The sequence below is a fragment of the Salminus brasiliensis genome, chromosome 1 (assembly GCF_030463535.1).
Source record: "Salminus brasiliensis chromosome 1, fSalBra1.hap2, whole genome shotgun sequence".
NCBI classification, from domain to species: Eukaryota; Metazoa; Chordata; class Actinopteri; order Characiformes; family Bryconidae; genus Salminus; species Salminus brasiliensis.
Genome location: NC_132878.1, coordinates 84,424,533 through 84,445,917, shown reverse-complemented (window position 1 = coordinate 84,445,917; position 21,385 = coordinate 84,424,533). Strand labels below are relative to the sequence as shown.

The 21,385-nt window shown below is 39.8% G+C and overlaps 1 protein-coding gene across 1 annotated transcript in view; it reads left to right on the top strand.

The window, feature by feature from the left end:
- Positions 1-21,385, top strand: part of ofcc1 (orofacial cleft 1 candidate 1) — a 112,553-nt gene that overhangs the window by 53,238 nt on the left and 37,930 nt on the right. Inside the window, exons 13-15 of the mRNA XM_072679109.1 lie at positions 15,668-15,898; positions 19,455-19,707; positions 20,910-21,073. Coding sequence (XP_072535210.1) covers positions 15,668-15,898; positions 19,455-19,707; positions 20,910-21,073 — 648 coding nt within the window. The remainder of the gene's footprint in view (positions 1-15,667; positions 15,899-19,454; positions 19,708-20,909; positions 21,074-21,385) is intronic.

Sequence of the window (21,385 nt, the reverse complement as noted above, 5' to 3'; positions counted from 1 at the left end):
AGTGTTTTGTATTCATGTGGAGAACTGACGGAAGTGGATCACTATCTAATAGATATAGCTATGAATGCTGCTATCGTAACAGAACCAGTGATGGGATTGTATGGTATGTATTCGGGATTGCTAAATGTTTAGAATGGGGAATTGTCATGTTAGTGTTGCTATTTTTAGTTTTATATGGTTTCATAGTATAACAGATCATCAGTGTCATAATAAGACATTGTAGCTCTGAAATGGCAACTACATACACAATGGAAATGTAATCTTTTATTTGCATATTATCAGTAATTCCTGATAATTTAACAGTAATTTCAGACCATTTTACTGATGCGAATGTCATGAAATATTTAAACAAAGAAAGGGTAAGCTGGAACCCCTTACACTTTGTGATTTTTATGACATCCTAAGGATTACTAATCTGTAACTACAATGTATTTTGTTCCTTGGTTATAACAGTGGGGGAAAAAGACAGAAACCACTCTGATTTTGAGGAGTTTAAGAAGTTTTAAAAATAGAGGTTTCAATATAACATGTATACATACAATATACACGTATAACTGTTTATAGTTGATATAATAAGTCCGTAATTATGTCTATAAAAAAATAAGTTTTCTTTAAAATGTTAAGAAAGAGTTCTCAGCACTCTTAACAAATAAAGGTGCTACAAAGGGTTCTTTCAAACAATGTCATTGAAGAACCATTTTTGGTTTCTTAAAGAGTCACTTCTGTAAAATTAAAAGGACCTTTGAAGGATTTAAAAAAGTCAAAGGTTAAATATAAAAATCTAATGGATCTAAGAGGTCCAGTGGACTAAGCAGATCACTAAGATGGTTGCTGGTTCAAATCCCAGGTATGCTGCTTGCCATCAGCAACCAAAGTCAGGGAGAGCACAATTGGCCGTGCTCCATCGGGGTAGGTTAATAGCCCTTCCTCCCAACATCAGTCCTAGTGGGCTGCTGGTCAGCACGGGCGTGTGTTAGCTGTTGTATCGAAGCTGGGGATCCGGTGCTTTCTTCAGAACGCACTGGCTGCCTAGCGATGTTGCATCAGCAGCTGTTCGAAAAGAGGTGGTAGTTGGTTTCACATGTGTCGGAGGAAACATGTGCTAGTCTTCATCCTCCTATTGTTGGAGGCATTGCATTGTGTAATTGACCTTCTATATATATATATATATATATATATATATATATATATATATATATTAAATTGTTCTTTATGGAACCAAAAATAATGTTTTTTCTAGTTTCGGCAGACTGCTCCTGCAAAAATTATGTGGGTCGACATGAGCCCGAGCTGAGCCTGACCGCATCAGTGTTCCTGTATGCGTGTCTGCTTGTATGTTTGCGGGTATGCGGTGGTGCTTGTGCACATGCGCGCCTATGTGTGTCCATCTCTCCCACTCACCCCCTCTTTAGACATGTTTGTTCCTTAATTAATGTGCGTTGGCTGCATTGTTAGCCTGCCAACTAAATGTTTTTTCCCTCTTTTTTCTCGTTTTGGGGAAACCTGCTTTAATCAAACTCAGACTCACATAACAATTATATCTAATTAGCCCAATTATCAAGACTCTAATTACACTGAAATATACCCCCTAAATCTCATATCAATTATATCTGTGACTTTTCCTGTTATAAAAAGGGAAAAAAGGAGACGATAAGACTTGATGGAGGGGCCCTTGTTGCCTCCAGAGAACAAGCGATGTTGCCACTATCTTCACACTCATTCTCTCTTCTTTTCTCTCTCTCTCTCTCTTTCCTCTCGCTCTGCTAAAAGAAAGCCGCCTGATATATTAAGACACGTGCTCCACTTATTACTCTTTTAAAGAGGCTACACTAATTCTCCCCTTCTGTATGAAAATGACACCTTGTTTTCACACATCCATTTTTAAATACAGATTGCCTTTACCTTTTAGAATAATTCACTCGTTTCTGAGATGGGCTTTCTCTTTAATGCACCTCCTGCATTCAAACAGGGCACGTGTTTTATTGCAGTGGGTTAGAGTTGATGAATGTTTTTGATTAGGCTCAACACACGTGTCAACCACCCTGAACACGGCAGTGATCCATTTCTCAAGTATTTTTTGGTGCATTTGAAACAGCTACCTTCATGAATCTGTGCTCTGTGGGAAGGTTTGAACAGACGTGGGCCCACATCTATTATTTGATATCTGTAGAAATCTGTACCTTAATTGAAAGTGGTTAGGTGCACAGTGACCTATTTTTAATCTTGATCAGTGTGCGCACACACACACACACATATTTATATATATATAGACATTTGTTGATCTTAAGTTTTATTGTTAACAGTTTCTGTCTTATAACTACAGTTCTTCAGATTTAGGTCAGTGTGGAATCACAGCCACATAAATGTACCCTACAAGGTAATGGATCTGACTGTTGTGGTAACTAGGTAATGCTGTGCCGAATTCAGCATGGTAAATATCTCCTTCCTATATGGTTTAATTTTTATTTATTGGTATTTTTGTTCATGTTTCCTAGGTAAAAGCCAGTCAAAATCCATATATTAAACTAATTCATATTGATGTCTCACTCAGTGCCTGCTTGTGTGCCAAATTGAAGGAAATTTAAGACTGTGAAAGGTGGCAAATGGCTCATAAAACTGAGCTAAAAACACTGCAGTGTCACATTTCTCATAAACAGAAAAACAGGTCTGTAATGCGAAGGTCTGTAATGAATGAGAACTTAAAAAACCCAGATGCGATTTATTCACAATACATCTGGTAGTATTATATATAAATATATTGTTAAATATAATGCATAGCTGTGTCGCAAAGTCTTAAACTTAAAAACGTAACATTTTAATGGACGTCAGTGTAAAAATATGTTATTCCAAGTCATTTTGGAGCATTTCTATTGGTCCAGTTTTCATAAAATTGTCACACGATGTAAAGAAAACTGTCAGATTCAAAATAAAAGTGAAAAATAACAAAAATTGAGTGACAGTGAGGAGTAGTATTTTTTATTTATTTGATTTTTTTACTTTTTTCTGGACACATTAAGCAACATGAAGATGTTTCCAATTAAGTTTAGGTGTGGACAAGGTCTTAGAGGCTCTGTTGACATTGGTAATTAGTCTAAGGTAATCTTTGGGAACGTACCCCTCTGCCATGTGTCTGAAACACGGATTCTAATGCTGGAGGTGCTCTTTCTGACAGCCGGTCTCCACTATTAGAACCCATATACCTCCTTGAGTGTCAAAGGGTAATCAATGCTGATTTAATGCATGGGGTAGTTGGGGTAGTTGGGACTAGAGTGGTCTAGAGTCACCTCAGGCTTTTCAAGGCCTTTTCCTGTTTTAAAGAGGCAGGAAGAGGAGAGCAGAGCAAACCTGGGAACTCTGGCCTCTGGGCACCAAAACTGGTCTCACACACTAACACACACGCACACACACAGGCACTGGTTTCCCCTTTGCCAGCATAGATGCCCTTTGACTTTGTTAAAATCAGTATTGTCAGATTTGACAGGCTTGCGGTCATAGTGCTACGTCCAGGCCATCATGGGGGGGGGTGGTTGATTTTGTGTGTGTGTGTGTGTGTGTGTGTGTGTGTGTATACGTGTGTGTGAATGTAAGCGTTTTCCCACAGCCTCTGTGTGCAATTCCTGTGGGATAATCAGGTGCTCAGTGCAATGCTAGGTCATGGTTGCTCCAAAAAAAAAAGAAAAACAGACTTGTTTGGCCTCTTTTCTCCTGCCTCGTAGACTCCCGTAACATGACACACTAATCGCGAGAGATCTTACCCGTGATAAACAGTTAGATAATGTTAATAGTGTTTCCTCCCAATTCCTCTGTATATAAACAGACATATTTCAGCTATGTTTTCACTGCAGTCACTTGCAAGAAAAAAAAATGATGGACACGCTGTATTTATGCGATGTGGTTCCAGCACAAACACGCAGTACACTTTTTAAGTCATGCTTCCTCACTTGTGTAAATAAATGAGTTTGATTTGCCCCCGAGAACGGCAGCCGCAGTAGACCTTCCTCGTGGATAACTGACAGGCCCTAACAGGCCATTTGATCTACTGTTTGAAATATCTGTGAAGCCAAGTATGACATAACTGCCATTAAACTGAAGCTGTTTTTAGTCATTTGCTTTAGTTTTCTCAAGCCCTCAGTGCTACACTCATGTTTTGCAGAAAAAAAAAAAAAAAAAAAAACACACTTTCATTCATGCTTGAATGGGTAGTGGACTGACAGCGTGTGTATTTGTCAAACAGTACAAAAAGTCTTGGGACTGAACTTGATTTCTAAGCGAAGGTTCATACGACATCAGAAAGTTAACAGGAAGCTTGATTTCCCAGTATTGCGTTTCTGGCCTCATAACAGCTTAAGAACTAATTTAATGAAATTACTTTACTGTTATTATATTAACTGACTGCAAAACAGCCCCAATTCCCTAATCCGCCCACATCCACCGTCCTTCATCTTATTTTACCTTTATTTGTATTTATTTATTGAATTAAGTACATAATAATTTGACTTATGTCATATTATTATTGCAACTATTCTGACACATTTGATTTGCAAATGCATCCTTCTCGCCTTTACTCCTCTGTGTATTGTTCATACTGATAGATATGACTACAGCTCAGCCGCCCATTTAGGTCCGAGGCAGTTTAATATACTTTACACTGTAGAAGTTTACTCAGAAAAAAGTTAAGAAACATTTGCTTCAAAGTAAAGTAGTCTACTTTTTAAGTAGATAAAACTACATTAAAAGACAAAAGTATTGGGACACCTGCTCATTCATTGTCCAGGGAAAACTTTCTACTAGATTTTGGAGCATGGCTGTATGAATTGCATTTAGCAAATTTTATACAATTCAGTGACTAGAGCGTTAGTGAGGTCAGGACCTCATCTCCAACTTCCCGAATTATCCCCAAAATATTGATAGGAATAGGCTCCATCATCATTCCAGAGAACGCTATATATATAAATATGTATATAAAACTCTTGTTATAGTAAATTTGAGTACTCTGTCAGTTAAGAAGACTTAAATCTTTAAGTTATCCATTCAAAAGTTTTTAGAGACATGATATCTTCAAGTTATTTGTCAAATTCAGAGCATATCTCAGCCCAGAAAGTACACGCATGGCATGGCGAGGTCATCCTTCCGCTGACTGTTCTTGAAGCTTCTAGGTTCAAGAACAGTGAAGAAAAGCTATGTCCAGTAATTACTGTTGGGATCCAAGTTGTGACGTGGGGTACATCCTCAGAGTCATCCTCAAAGTCCTAACAGCACTTAAAAAAAGGGGAAATGGCATTACACATATCCACTATGACACACAGTGTCATTGTTGCAAAGCACCAAAAGCTGTTTAAGTACTACTAGCCCCCGCTTGTGGAGAATCTTAGGCCTGCTAAGTTAGTAACATTCAAGATCCTTGGGAATTTACCATTTCCAGCTCTACAGGGACTGCACAGCTAAAATGAAGGTGCTTCAAAAGGTTCTTTCAACAGTGCCATAGAAGAACCATTTTTAGTTCAATAAAGTGATGCAAATGTGAAGCTGTACATCAGTAAAGAACATTTGCATCTTCTTTAAACCTTAAAACCTTTAAAAACCTTATAGAAATGTTTCTGTATGCAGTGTATAAGAGTGTAGTTGTGGAGAGGAGGGAACCAAACTCACTTGTTTCCTTGTTTATGTTTATGTGTTCAAGTTCTAGTCTTAGTTTTCAGTTCCAGTGTCCCAGACAACATTTTCTTAACAAAGTCAGTAATTAGATGTAAGTCAGGCCATGAAAAGCATTTACCTGTCCATGTTGGATACTGTTCATGCACTGCAGGATTCATTGGAGTAAAACAGCTGTTTAATACGTCGACTTTTAGTTTTAGACTATAGTTTTACCATGAAAAAATAAATCGGATGAAACTTTGAATTGTGGCAATGGCAAAAGGAGAGGAACCAATCAAGCCATTTGCAGTTAGAACAGTGTAGAATAATTCAATAGAAAACTTGATAAGTTATGTCCTAGACTCCACTCTTGCTCTTTTTGGTGAGCTTTATCTGGATGATAGGATCCCATCAGCTTCTGCTGTCTGATATTTAGACTGCTCTTCTCTCTCCTGACTGTTCTTCTACCATCAGGTTATGCTTCTCTGTGTGGGTTTGACTGGTACTACATTGCCTTTGGTGTAGTTATCTCCCTCCGCGTCCTCTGAGACCATTCCTACTCACATCCTTGCACTCTTACAAACAAAGGTTTCTAAATGGTTATTGACTGGGATGTCTAGTTTTAGTAAAAAAAATAAAAAAAAATAATAATAAAACAAACCTTTTAAAAGTAAAGCTTTTGCTCTAGAGCCTGTGAATTAGTATCAGTTGATGAACAGATTTTGGCAGCTTTAATGATGAGGATTTTGGTGCTTCTCCAGATATCAGTGGACTAGCAGGACTAGCAAAGTTCTGTTTAACCCTTCAGATAGCTACACCCCCCACCACCAGACCAATAAACCCTGGCATCTATGTATTCCTGCTTTTGAATTTAACGCCAGAAAACACGCAAGCGTATATTTGATGATGACTTGTTTCCTTTACTTAATCAAGCTACTGATGAAACCCAGCGCTCGCACGCTGGGAGCCGTCCAGCATCCAGCCCGTTAAAGGTCAGAATGAGGCTTTTTTTTTTAGTGGTTCTGGAGAGCAACCTGCTTGTAACACAGTATTTTAGTTCTCAGCATGGACCCCAGGTGCGTGAAGATAGTGATGTTTCCACTGGGTTTACGAAGCTCAGTGGATCCGGCCGTTTCCACGTTATAATTCCCGCGGAGAGACACAGTCGGCACATAAACGACCACATGTTGCATGGCCTTTTAATCGGCTACCATTGCGCGCCTTCACCACTGGCCTCAGCGAGTGTGTGAGCAGGGTAAGAAGCCAAAAACACTGGAAGGAAGAAGCTGTGCTTGCGTGTGTTCGCAGCGGCATTCCGCACACACATTTCCCTGCCCGTCCAAACCCACACTGGCACTCCCTTGCTTTTATAGAGACCCCAGCACTTGCCTCATAAGTAAGAACCTCAGTGTGTTAACCAAAAAAAAGGAACAGTTAGCTATTAGTCAAACAAGGCCTGCTAATTTTCGTACTCTGGGTTAGCTTAGATTGCTGCAGCTCTCATCTCTCCTTCTCTCAGCTGCAAATAATTCGAGTAATTTGGCAGTGGCTGAAGTCTTGTTGTAATTATCAGATTATTCCAATGCTGCCGCTGAGTCAGAGAGTAATAATTGGCTTTTACTGCCCCCCAACTCCCATCTCACTCCCTTTTTCTCAATGAAATAAGTTTATGTGCTTCTTTACTGTGCCAGCACTATGGAAACATGCGTGCTTGTAAAGGGGCTGGATGTTAAGATGTTTGCAGGCCTGGAAAACATGCGAAATAAAAATAAAAAAAAAAAGATAAAAACAAGTAAATTTGATTTAATATAAAATTCTTGGAGTATGTATGAGTGAGTCAGGGTTCTTCTCATACAACCAAAACAAATGATAGTCACGTCAGTTGATTATCGTCAACCTCCCACGTTAGCATAGTAAATTCAAAGAGCATCAGAGGGCGCTGCGAATTAGCTACACCCTGGGTCACTAATGCTTAAAACTTTATACGTGCTCTGAGAGAACTGTGCGAATGGGGATGCTTAAATCTGAATATTAAATTATTAAGCATTTTCATCACATCCTGCTTTTAATGAGACTTCCAAGGGAGTGGAAGGCTTCATTCCAGCTCTTCTTTATGCTTTTTTGTGTGTGTAGAACATTGTGTACGTTATGCCTAATGCACTGTTTAAAGGTTCCAAGGAATGCATTTATTCAATATTTTAAGTTGTATGTAGAAATAGCAAATATGTGACTGTTGATAGGGGTGGAAAAACCTATTTACCACCCTGTTATTTTACCTCAAAATGAAACATGCTGATTTTCCTTTTACAGAGGGCTCATAAAAAAATTGCAAAAAAAGGCTAGGCTCTGCTTTCATTGGCTCGTGTACAACAAGCTCACAGAAGACACATATGATAGCATAGTTAAAAACACTATTCCTCTAACCAGAAAACCTCCTCTTGTCCTCTTATTGTGTCCTCTCAGCGAGATGTTCTACTAGCAAGCTATAAAGATTGTTGCCAGGTTAGCTACAGCTACACGTGGAAGATAGTATGCCGGTGCTGTCCCTTCTTGCATGTTCGGCTCAGTTTGTTTTAGGGGGACGGGCAATGGAGAGAAGAGATGGTAGATGCTAGCGTTGGCTGGTGGGAGCTTTGGTGGATCCCCTGTTTGCTCCCCTTCTGCAGACATTGGCTCAGGGAAAACTTCGGTCTCCAGGCCTGGTTCACACCCTGTATTCACCTAACTTGCAGAGTTTGGAAGCAACATCCTGCTCTTCAGTATCAACAACATCATATTCTCCTGGCGTCGCTTTTTACTGTTTCCGAACTTGAACTAGGGCATATTCATAACTCTTCAAGCCAAGACTGTTATGTAACAGTTTGGGGGTTTTAAAATTGGCCTGTTTTAAAGCTCTGTTTTGGCTGAAAGAGGAGACTGCTGTGTTTCAGGTGCACGGCTTGTCACTTCCATGTACCACTCTCTGAAATACAATTAGACATTCTAGGGGTCCTTTAGCTATTCCAACGTCTACTGGAATATTCTATACAGGCTACCATGAGTTGGTCTAATTTGTTGATAGATTTAGGCAAGTTGAATGGGTTGAGTTCAGAATTGTGCTTTCATTTCTAGAGGAAGTATCAGAACACTTAAAGTGGCCTAATTTATTTATTTATTATATTATATTTATTATTATTTATTTAATAATTCATTTTTTCATGATCTGTTTTGTTATCCCATCCACACACATGCCGTGCCATGCAGTTCAGTGTTGCTCAGGGTCACACCATTAGACTGTGTGACTATGCGTGTCTGTTTTCTGTTTTGGTTTCTTTGTGGTGATCAAACTTTTTCCATGATGATAGGAAAACAAGAGCATTTATGATGTTATGGGGACATGTGGCTGGTCTTGAGCAGCTCTTCCTTTTTTATTTTTCACCAAATACAACTTTTATTTGAAAAACAAAACTTAGGGCTATGGGCTATGTCCAAAAGTGTGGACACCCCGGGGCAAATTACATCATTTGTTTAAAAACATACATTTTCCACAGTATATTAATGAGCTTTGCATTACCTTTACCTTGAAAAGTCATTATGACATGTATAAAAGTTTGGATACCTTGTGTAGTAGGTAACAACACTACCTTTGCTGTGGCAGACTAGAGTTTTATTCCCTGGCTGGGCAAGCACACCACTCTACACCTATAAGACTTCTAACACTACACTCACCTACCTGTGTAACATGATTCACATGCAAGTTGGTCTTTATAAGGGCTTCAGCCAGATGCCATAAATGTAATGGAAATGCAGTAACACCCCATTTTGAGCTGCTTGCAAGAGCTTTTATTGATAATAATTAAAGCTCTTATTATATTTTATTATTATTATCATTATTATTATTATTATTATTATTATTATTATTTATTATTTATTATAACAACAACATGTCTTTATTGCTGGGGACAGATCACAGGGTTATCCATGTCACAGTGACCCTTAAGGGCCTTGCTCAAGGACCCAGCAAATGGACCCAGATATTTGAACCCACAACCCTGTCACCAATAATCCAGCACTCTAACCACTGAAGCTCCACTTGTCCCCCATAGACAGCTAGGGATCTACGATATGCTTGGGCCGTATTGCATGCTGTGTATCAATACAGAAGCTTCTGTGTAATGTAAAAAGACATACATACACACAGAGGACAAGGTAAAGACACTAACAGACTAATATATATAATATATACAGTCATGCCCGAAAGTATTCATACCCCTGGCAAAGTTTGACTTAAATTTACTTTTATTTAACCAGAAGTTATATTTTTGCCTTGAAACGACACAGGCATCTCCCAGGAGATAACACGATGATGTACAAGAGGCATCATTGTGGGAAAAAGTATTTCTCAGCTTTTATACACATTTGAACAAAAAGTGGCATGTCCAAAATTATTCATACCCTTTGAAAACTGTCACAGTATATGGGAAAATCCAAAGTTCTATACCATTCCAAATAGTCCAAGCTGTTTTAAAGCATCCTAATTACCCTGATTCATTGGGAACAGCTGTTTTAATCAACTCAACAGGAGAAAAACAGCAGCTCTCTGCAGTTGGTTTGTGGACAGTCATGGCTAAGACAAAGGAGCTCACTAAGGACCTGCGGCTGTGCATTGTGGCCGCTCACAAGTCAGGAAAGGGCTATAAAGCCATATCAAAATTTTTTCAAGTTCCAGTGGCTACAGTGCAAAGTATTATTAAAAAATACAAGAAGTTCCGCACTGTGGAAAATCTCAGAAGATGTGGTCGGAAGCCAAAAGTGACACCTGTGCTGGCCAGGAGAATAGTGAGAGAGGTGAAGAAAAATCCAAGGATCACCACCAAGGCCATCCTGGTGAATCTGGACTCTGCTGGTGGCGACATCTCAAGGCAGACAGTTCAACGGACACTGCACACTGCTGGGTTCCACGGACGCAGGCCAAGGAGGACACCACTTCTCCAGAAAAGGCACACAAAAGCCCGCTTGACCTTTGCAAATGCTCATCTGGACAAAGAAGAAGACTTCTGGTGTTCTGTTTTATGGTCAGATGAAACAAAAATTGAATTGTTTGGCCACAATGATGTGTGCACCATTTGGCGTGAAAAAGGAGAAGCCTTCAACCCTAAGAACACCATCCCCACTGTCAAACATGGTGGTGGGAACCTAATGTTTTGGGGGTGTTTTTCAGCCAATGGACCAGGGAACTTGATCGCAGTAAATGGCACCATGAAAAAAGAGCAATACATCAAGATTCTCAACAACAACATCAGGCAGTCTGCAGAGAAACTTGGCCTTGGGAACCGGTGGACATTTCAGCACGACAACGACCCAAAACACACAGCCAAAGTGGTGAAGAAATGGTTAGCAGACAAAAACATTAATGTTTTGCAGTGGCCCAGCCAGAGTCCTGACTTGAATCCAATTGAGAATCTGTGGAGGGAGCTAAAGATCAGGGTGATGGCAAGGAGACCCTCGAACCTCAAAGAGTTGGAGCTCATCACTAAAGATGAATGGGCAAAAATACCAGTGGAGACATGCAAAAAGCTGGTCAGCAATTACAGGAAGCGTTTGATTGCTGTAATAGCCAATAAAGGCTTTTCTATTAATTATTGAGAAGGGTATGAATAATTTTGGACATGCCACTTTTTGTTCAAATGTGTATAAAAGCTGAGAAATATTTTTTCCCACAATGATGCCTCTTGTACATCATTGTGTTATCTCCTGGGAGATGCCTGTGTCATTTCCAGGCAAAAATATAATTTCTGGTTAAATAAAAGTAAATTTAAGTCAAACTTTGACAGGGGTATGAACATGACTGTATGTATATATAAATGTGCCTTCAGGTGTGTGTGTGTGTGTGTGTGTGTGTGTGTGTGCATGGACATATACAGTATCTGCGGGGGGAAAAAACGTGGGAAATGCTCTGAATGAAAAGTTGCACTGTTTCTTTCCTCAATGTGACGAGCGCTACGCTTAAGAATAAAGCAGTGTCAGTGTGCTGCTCCCTCTTCACTTCAAAGCTGCCGTGCACAGAAGCAGCGTGAATAAATCGTCGGGAAAAGAGCTCTGAAGTAAGAAGCTCGCTCGTACTGCGACGCACTGAAGAAGGCTTGCTCTGATATTGCTAATCTTCCAGTTTACACTATCAATCATCAAAATGCACAACTCTTCCCACCTATCTCACACTCGTGCGCTCGCCAGCTGACGTGCTGGATAAATGGGCCTGCTTCAACCCAGTTCCCGTCAAGAAGCAAGAGACAGGCTGGCTCAGTTATACATGGAGTGTTAAATCACTCTGCTCTTGTAATGGTAGTTTGTGAGGAACTTGCTACTTTGAAGATATAAACCCTTAAATCTCATAGAGAGCGTTCTGCTGTTGTGCTGAAAGCCACAGTGCTAATTTGTGTTTCATGTGCAGTGCTGCAACAACAGGGCCTGGTGAGCTTCGGCTTATAGTGTGGTTTGGTTCCTCTCCCAGATCTAAGGAAATGAGATTACAGTAGCTTTTGCATTTCTTCATTATTGGACTTGTTGTGGTGAGCGGTTAGAGTTTTGTTGTTTGTCCATGAAAGTAAGTTTGGCAGGTTGGGTTCTTAGAGACATTTCCACTCTACATAATGTGTATCATAGTATTTTGTTTTTGGGGGTTGTGGACATAAATACACTTGAAAAACAATAGTGTTGCATTTAAATTAGCCTATTAAAACTTATGAGTACAGTGATTATTGAAAAAAACATTAACAATTTTTTTAACAATAATGGCAAAAGGGATATGTAGTTACTATATACCAGTTTTATTAAACTAAAAAACTGATATAATTGGTCTAAAGTTGCTTTATGTTTTTATGTTTTTATGCTTTATGTTTTTTTGGCATGCAATTGCTCAGAACAGTGTATTGTATTATTATATCAGTCAATGCCTTAATGGAAGTTAAAACCTTCTTAACTTTAATATAAAAAGTATTTTAAAATAAAGAGCATTTATACATTATGTCAAAAAGTTTTGTTTTTTTCCTGCAACAATATGCACATAATAAAGTAAACATTATAAAAAGACAAAATTGGAACTATACTTATTTAAGGGTGTCAAATGAGAGTTCCAAATGCAGAAATGAATAAAATGGCAAATTCATTTTTTTTTTTAAAGTGGCAAATTAAGATGCATGTTGTTTTCTTTTTTCCTACAAAAATGTGCAAAAATTGTGCAGTTAACATTTATAAAATGTACAAGACAGAACTTCTACCTATAAAAAACAGTATTGATGGTTACAAATGCAGTATACAGTACATTCATTCTATTATACAATAAAATGTAGTACAATGAGACAATATTGTCAATTTCTCCTCTATATTTGCACACTGTTAAGCACTCTGACCCTCAAGTCTGAACCACAGTATTGACAGGCTTTCAAAACGCAGCACTAGCTTTAAAAAAGTAAAGATAATGTTTGTTTAAATTGGCGGTGGATTAAGCACAATACTGCAATATTGAAAAAGACAATATAAAAAGCTACTTTGGTTAAAGTAGATGGCAATAGATATGTTTTGTGTTGGTTTTTGGCAATTTTTACCTTATTGAAACTTTCAGAAGTCACTGCTCTCTTTCACATTTTTGAATATGCAAAGCAAAGAAAAATCTATTCTCTGATGGAGGGAAAAATGTGGGTTTGGTACATTCACCAAACAATGCCTATGGCCTGAATCAAGGGGGGAGTAAAAAAAGGTGACAGCAAATAACTTAATCCTCCAAATAAAGGATAAGTCCGGTGTTTAAGTGGGCCCAGATTTAGAGCCTTAACCAAAGGCGCAAATAGTTCCCAGGATTTCCCCCAAGGGCATCAGTGCACAAATCAGCTTTAAAGGCTGAAGCCTTGGCTCACTGGCACCTGGCCCATCCATGCCAAGCCCAGCCACTGATGCATGTTCTTGCTCGCTGTTCTTTATTCGAGATTTAGAGAGCGTCACTCTTATGCTCTCATTATAGAATACATGCACACACACATACAACAATCTCACTTTGGCAAAACAATAGAGGGAAAGGTTGCCAAACGATTCTTTTTTACTGTTGAGTTTTCCCAACATCACTGGGATTGTCGCTACATCCATTTTGTGTCATGCCACCGGTTTGTCTTCAATGGTCATGTAGATTTATTGTCTTACATTTCACTACAGCACCGCTTTGAAGGTGTCGTTACAGTGAGTGGTGCAGTAAGCAACAAATTTACTTTTACATCACTTTTGTAATTAAAAGCATTAAAAAAGCATTGAAAGCATTAAAGCTGGAGAAGCAGAGTAAGGGGATGCCATACCCAGACAAACTTTTATTGTAATGCTCTCATTGTTGCCTCCAATCTTGTACTTGGATATTACCTACTATCTTGTTTACAGTAAAAGTGAATAGTGAATGAATGGTGAATAATGTGAATATTACCAAAACTAAGCCATAAGGCCCACAGACAATTCATGGGTGCAGTTTACATTTTGACCAAAAGACTGTGATGAACAATTCCTAACATCAAAGCTAAGCTGACTCTAATCATTTCAACTTATGTTTAGCATTGCAGCCTTCAACTACATTTAATTTTCCTTCAATTAAAGTATATAACAAAATATAAAATATAATATATTACAACTTTAGGCTTTAATGATAACCACACAGTCCTATAATAGTCCTAAAGGAAACATTGTTCCATCCATCTAAGTAAATAAGTGATAGTATATCATCATCATGAAACAAACCAACGTCTGGTATATTCCTACAATAAACCATATATAGTTTATCTCCCTTTTACAAATCAGTGGAGCATCACAATGATTACATTGATGAAAATTGATCAAACTGAACCAAAAATAGCAGTGACATTATCATATTTACAAGGATATAGCATATCATCCACCGATACGCTGTGATCCACTACTGTTTACAAATATGGTTATGTTTAACGTATCATGAGATCAAATACTGTGGTTATGGGATGTGGACCCACTGCATACCCTTTTGTTCCTGATAGCCCTGCCTCATTAAATGTAGGTATAGCAATAAAAGCGGGTTCGGTGGCGATGAAGGATTTCACATCCTTTTACGGCGTCTCTCTTGAAGGGCCCTTATGCGCAGACAGCTAAAAATATTCCAGTTCATGCATCATCAATATCTTCATTACGACAGCGATGGAAGTCATCTTTTATTTGCCGCTCTGGCGTGATGCCTGTTGACAGCCAGCCATCTTGCGTGCGTCTGTGACACACTGGCTTTTTGTCTGCTGCCTGCTTTTGACTTTCTGCAGACGCACGGAAAAGTCAAAAGCTGCCGTTGCCTTTGGAGATAAGATGCCAGTCTCAGACAGGTTTCTCTCACCTACACTCTGTATCACTTTTGTATCAGTAAGAGATATCGAGAAATAATAGAGATATATGCTTGTACAGGCAACACTGGATAGAAAGAACCTGGAGTATCTCAATGTAGAATTATGAGGGGTGGCAGTTTTACAATGAAGTGTGGAAACATGTGAGCATATTGTGTAACTATATGTATTTGAATGTATTTGCACTAAATGACTGCTCCGTGCCTCACTGCTGAAAGCATTTGATTGCATTCAGCCATAAAAACATCAATGAGGTTGTAGATAGATGTTCTGGATTGCAACTGCCACTCCAGTTCATCACAAATGTAGACTATTCAGTGGTGTTTTAGCACTCTAGAGAATTACAATCCCAGTGCACCACAGCCTAATATTAAGGGGGCCTTTACACACCTCTAGCCGACACTTGGCACTGGGCATTGGGCATGGTGACCTTGATAGGCTGAAGCCTTAGCAATGCTTTGCTACAGATTGTACAAGCTAAATGAAGCTTGTGAAGGAGTGTCTGTATATACCTTTAGATATATTGTATGTACTTATCGTGTCTATAAGTCCTTACTTTGTAGGGAAACCAAAGAAAATCAGGCCTTTGTTACATGGCCTAACTGGAAACCCATGTAGGCTACATGGTGGAGTTTTAACCTTGTCTGTTTTGTTCACAGGTCTGAGCGAGCTGCTCGGCGCGGGGCAGCGTGTTGTGGTCCAGCAGCGCGTTTGCGGATGGTCAGGCGTTTGCTCCCAGGAGAACTTGGACTCTCATGCTGTCCGCGGCCTCACTTCAGACAGCTCGCTGTCCTCCTCATCCTCATCTTCCTTACCTGGTTTCCCCGCCTCTACCTACACTACTGCAGTCAGTGGCTCTACCTCCACACTCTCAACATACCTGTCAACAGGTGAACTGCCAGGGCCCACAGTTCAGTTCTTCGCAATTTACACATTAGTTTCATGGTACTTTTTGCATAGTTCATAGTGTATACAGAATAAGACACACAATGGAAGCATCCTACTGGAAACCTCAAACATGGACCTGTTCAAAACCCCCAAAACTGTTGTGTAACAGTCCTGGCACATGATATTTATGCCCGTACAGCAGGGCCAAGCGTTCGCATTTGCGTTTGCATGCTGGCGGTGAATACGTTTTTGGTCTAAGGATTAGCTTTCATTATTATTCATTTTTTTATTCAATTTATTATTCAATTATTCATTATTTGCTATGAAAATATGAGGAATAACTATGAGTGCATCTCATTTAGTAGCCTAAGTACAGGAGTGACTGTAACCTTAATGTTAGAGAACAGGGCTTGGGACGAGAAGTTTGCTGGTTCGATCCCCTGGACCAGCAGGAAATGAGGACTGTAGGAGTGAGGGGATTGCTCTTTCTCTTCATTGTTGTTCACACCTTGAAGTCTCCCTAACCCCTAACCACTTCCTGAGCACCGAGGTAGCTGGTCCTGTTCTCTGTTCTAGGTGTGTGTTCTTACTGCCTCTATTCTCAACATTGGTTAAAATCTGATATCAAGTGTGTTTTCTATCCCAAAATTTAAGAGAGTGGGGGACTGAAAAGTAGGTCCACATACGGACCCTTTAAGTTTAGGTTGCTATCTGACGACACACACACAAACAGAGTGAAATCTATTTAAAATATACTGCCTGTACACAGTCATTTGCATACACCCTGCAAAAATCGAAAGAGCAGATAAAATGCCCTGCATGTCTGCGGTGAATCCACCTTCCTCCTCCTTTCCAAACTTTTAATGACCCCACGTGGGGGCAGTGCATTGATTTCAACATCCAATCGTGATGTCCCTTAAGTCTGCATTATTTGGAAAGAATTTATCATGCCTGATTGTGTCAACAGGGCTTCATCATAAAAGCCGAAGTTAGATGCCCTGGTTGTGTTGTGTGCATGTGGTGTTGATTTAATTTATCGCCTAGGAGAGGCTTGCTGAATGCGCTTACACGCCAGCTTTCACCCTGGCCAAACGGACGCGGGCATTAAATCATGGAAAAGAGACTGACAGAACATGAGAAAAATGCAGCACAGCATCGAGGGATAAGTGGACGGACGAATGGACGGACGGATGGACGCAGAGAGGGAGGGAGCGAAGAAAAGAAGGAGGGATGGAGGGGGATAAAAACCAGCAAAAAACAGCGAGGGGTCAGTGGCAGATGACAAGTTCCACATGTCCATCCCATCATCTCCTTCCAGCGCTTCTCCACAGGGCTAGAGTGACCACGGTGGCGGTCAGAGATCAACTGCAAACTGACAGCACACACACACATACACATACACAGAAAGGCACCAACACGTTCACACACCCTGCAGTCATTAGTGGCCTCTCCCTCCCTCTGCCCCACACATATTTTGCTGCCCCCAGCATGCTTGCAAAATACGCACCATCTCCAAAAAATATCCACTCCTGCCTCTTACCACGCCAGCTCTGAGGGCTAACATACACACCGAACCTCTGCACTGTAGATACCACCACACTGCTGGCATGTGCAAAACGTGCATCCTCCCTGTCTGCGCTGTGTGAATGTTGTTAATAATGTTAATTAATGTTATTAATTGTTATTCATTAATGCTCCATTTCTTATGATATAATAATTAAAACCACACACAAACACACAGTGAAATGCTGTATAATATGATATACAATATGCAATATATGGACAGACGTTTTGGGACACCTGCTCCTTCATTGTATAAAAGAGTTTATCTTGCTTTTGTTGGAGTAACTGTCTCTACTGTCCAGGGAAGGCTTTCTGGACTTCGGAGCATTGCTGTGTGGATGTGATTGCATTCAGGGACAAGAGTATTAGTGAGGTCAAGATGTTAAATGATCGCAACCCCACCTCATCCCCAACTCCCCAACTTATCCCAAAAGTATTGGATGGTGCACCATCATCCTTGTAGAGAACACAGTTTCACTGCTCCACAGCTCAATGCTGGGGGGCTTTATACCGCTCTAGCCCATGTCTGGCATGAGGCATGGTGCCAATAGGTTCATGTTTATCTGCTCCAGAGAATCCTATTCTACAGGCAGCACTTCTCTACAAGGACTAGAGAAGCTGTGTGTATGTGCATTTGCACATATATGTTAGCAATGAGTGCAACTTACAGTACCTGAATGCATGCATTAGAAGGGGTGTCCACAGACAACATTAGGACAAATAGGGTTGGTTTCCCATACAGGGATTAAGCCTAGTCCTGTACCTGTAATCCCTGTCTGGGAAACTGACCCACCTCCTAGGCCTCTAATTTATTTTGTCAAGATATGTTTTTAATTACTCCAAAAAGAGCAGAAGAAACTCTTCCTAATACCCTTGATGTTTGGAAGAAACAATGAATGAGCAGGTGTCTCAATAGCTTTGTCCATATAGTATATTTTAACAATAAACAATATAGAATCATCTATGTAAAGGGAGTGCTATAAACATTAGAATAGCAGAACACCAGCAGAGTTTACAGCCTTGGAGAGTGTTCATGCAGTGATGTGCACACCCTTCATCATCAAGATATACATTTTCTACAAGTCATCTAGTGAGACTGGAGCTTTGTTGGATGCATGAGAGTGGTCACTCTGAGGAAGTCCAATGGGCTGTCACAGGTGTAATGGGGAGTGGTGTAGTTTCGCTCACATGAGCTAAAGGGAATTAATGAACAGAGAGACTGAGAGATCTGTTCTGCAGATGCTAAATTAGCAGATCTTAGAGGCCATCACTTAGGTATCATATCGAGTTTTACTGTTTTTTTTTGTTTTGTTTTTTTATTACAGATATCACTGATTTCTGGATTATGGATTTTGCTTATACTGCTGCATATCATTGTTGTCAGGCCAGAAAAAAAAGAAAAGAAAACAATGGCATTTCTCGATTACACATTTGACTGATTTCTGGATTATGGATTTTTGCTTAAATTGCTGAATATTGTTGCTGTCACGCAAAAATACTTACAGAAGACCTATTATTTTGTGTATTTCTATAGGTCCATTTATTGTGAAATTTAGACACTACTACATTCACATTGTCAAAAAGTGAAAAATGGCAAAAAGTAAAAAGTGATAATATGCTGTAAATTATTATATTTTATTATAGTTATTAATAAGAATTGAGAAGCGCACTTAAAAAGTAATGTGTTGAATTCACTTTAATTGAATGTGTACATCAATTTTACATTAAGGAAACATATCACATCAGCAGTTACTTGCTTGCTTCTGATAATATTATTATTGATTGGTAATTTTGATAATGTAATGTAACACATGTAATGTGGGAATGTGTAGTGTGATGTTCATTAGGTAGATTACTTTTTTTAGTCTTACTCAGTGTGTATAGTTTGCGGACATATAGTATATGTCCAAATTGGTAGAAATGCGTTAATATACAAATATAGCCTCAAGAGACAGTAACAAGCATCTCTCTCTGTCTTTCTTTCTCTCTCCCCAGATTTCAGTTCCATGCCCACACAGTGGATCTGGTGTATCAGAGCTCTCTGCTGCGCACCCTGGAGGAGACGCTGCTGGTGCTGCTGGGGCCCTTGACCTTGAACGCAGCTACGTTTTTGCTGCTTCTGATCAGATGGGTCTGTCAGCTAGCGTTTGGCTCAACGCCCTCCTTCCTGTCAAAGCTGATCATGGCTGTGGCAGCGTGGACAGTGCTGGACCCCCTGGCGGTCTTCGCTGTGGACGCGGTCCTGGGGGTAAGTCACTTAAAATAACGTGGACACTTCGCCACTGTAAATAGAAGTTTGCATTATTGTGGCAAAGTCACTTTAGGAATAAAACATGAAAATGCGGAGAGAAAGGGGGTCTTCGTTGTCGGCAGCATGGAAGAAAACTACAGAACTACAGTATTAATAACCAGATTATTAATGAGTTACCTTTAAAGCTAATTAAACATTGTTATTCATGAGTTAAAATGAGTGAGCACAAAGGTTACCATTAATACATCACACATACATTAAATTCAACCAACCCTCCAACTTGACCCTGTCCCAAGACGTCTCACTGTTCTGCATATATCAACAGCTTTAAACATATGAAGCTGATGAAGTGATAGAATGCAACTTAAGGGGGATGTGGTGTTTTTTGATCATTTTAGTCAGTTTTCTGAGACAAGCAGCCCATCACCTCTAGACTCTGTTAGTTAAAGGAAAGGGTTGCAATGTGAACTAGGCCTTGTGAAAGTAACTGTTCCTGTGCCAGTGTCTGCAAAAGCGAGGCAGCTAAATCTAGGAAGCAAGCTAGGCCAGACCATGCCCTCCCTTTGGAGGTCACCACAAATTCGTATGCAGCTTTAAACACTTCTGTTTAAGTCCACCACCACTACTGGTCTACATGTACCTGCATCTACATCGATCATTGGTCAAGCTGCTTCCAGCCACAGCCTAAAAATGCCTAAACTCTAATGTAAATAAACACAAATCAGTTGATTATACATACACACTGCCACGGTCCTACAACTAAGATCTGCTTGAAGTCCCCAGTCACAGCATCCTAATCACGACAGACATCTGTGTGTCCCCAGTGTCCTCTTTTTGAAAACCAAGATATGATTACCCTAGTAAACTGGACTAGCAGCACTATTCAATAATCTTTTTATTGGGTACTTTTAAAATGGTCAAAAAACAAAGCTATGCTATGGTATGTGGCTCCTTGATCCATTGCAATTTTTTTTATGAACCCACCGTAAAGAACCACCCTCATTCTAAGCATAAAGATAAATGAGATATTCATTACATACAGGACAAGCATCCCAAGCATATCTCACAGTTTACAAAGTGGTTTTAATCTTATGGCTGATTGGCATAGGTGGCTACATTAATGACTATATTATATGTGTGTTGGTTGTGAGTTCACAGCAGTTCAGTAAAGTTTGCTATCTTTCTCACTGTTTTTCCAGCGTCTGTCCTACAGTGCGGAAAATCCAGTGGCTGACGCTGCCAAGCTTTACTGGCACTTCCATCGAACAGAACAGTCGGGTACAGCGGGCATTATCATCATACTTTTCCTCTACACTGTCCTCTTCATCCTGTCCTTCACCGTGCTGTATGTGTACCTGCTCAGGTGAGTGTGAATCTGTCTAGTCAAGAAGATAAAGGGAAGCATAAATGGGAAGTTTGATTATAGCAGTCTTATTAAGTAACAGTATATGGAAAGGCTGCATGATATCATTTGATAATTGTAATCACATCATCAGCCTTTGCAATCACATGATCCTAAAATATACACTTGGCTGATATTTATTCAGAGTGACTAGAATCATGTTCTACAGGTTGGAGAATGTAGAATTATAAGTTTTGTCCAGGGACTGTTACTGGTCTGCTTGCCTGGCTGAGGAATCAAACCCAGGTCTGCCACAGGGATGGTGGTGATGTT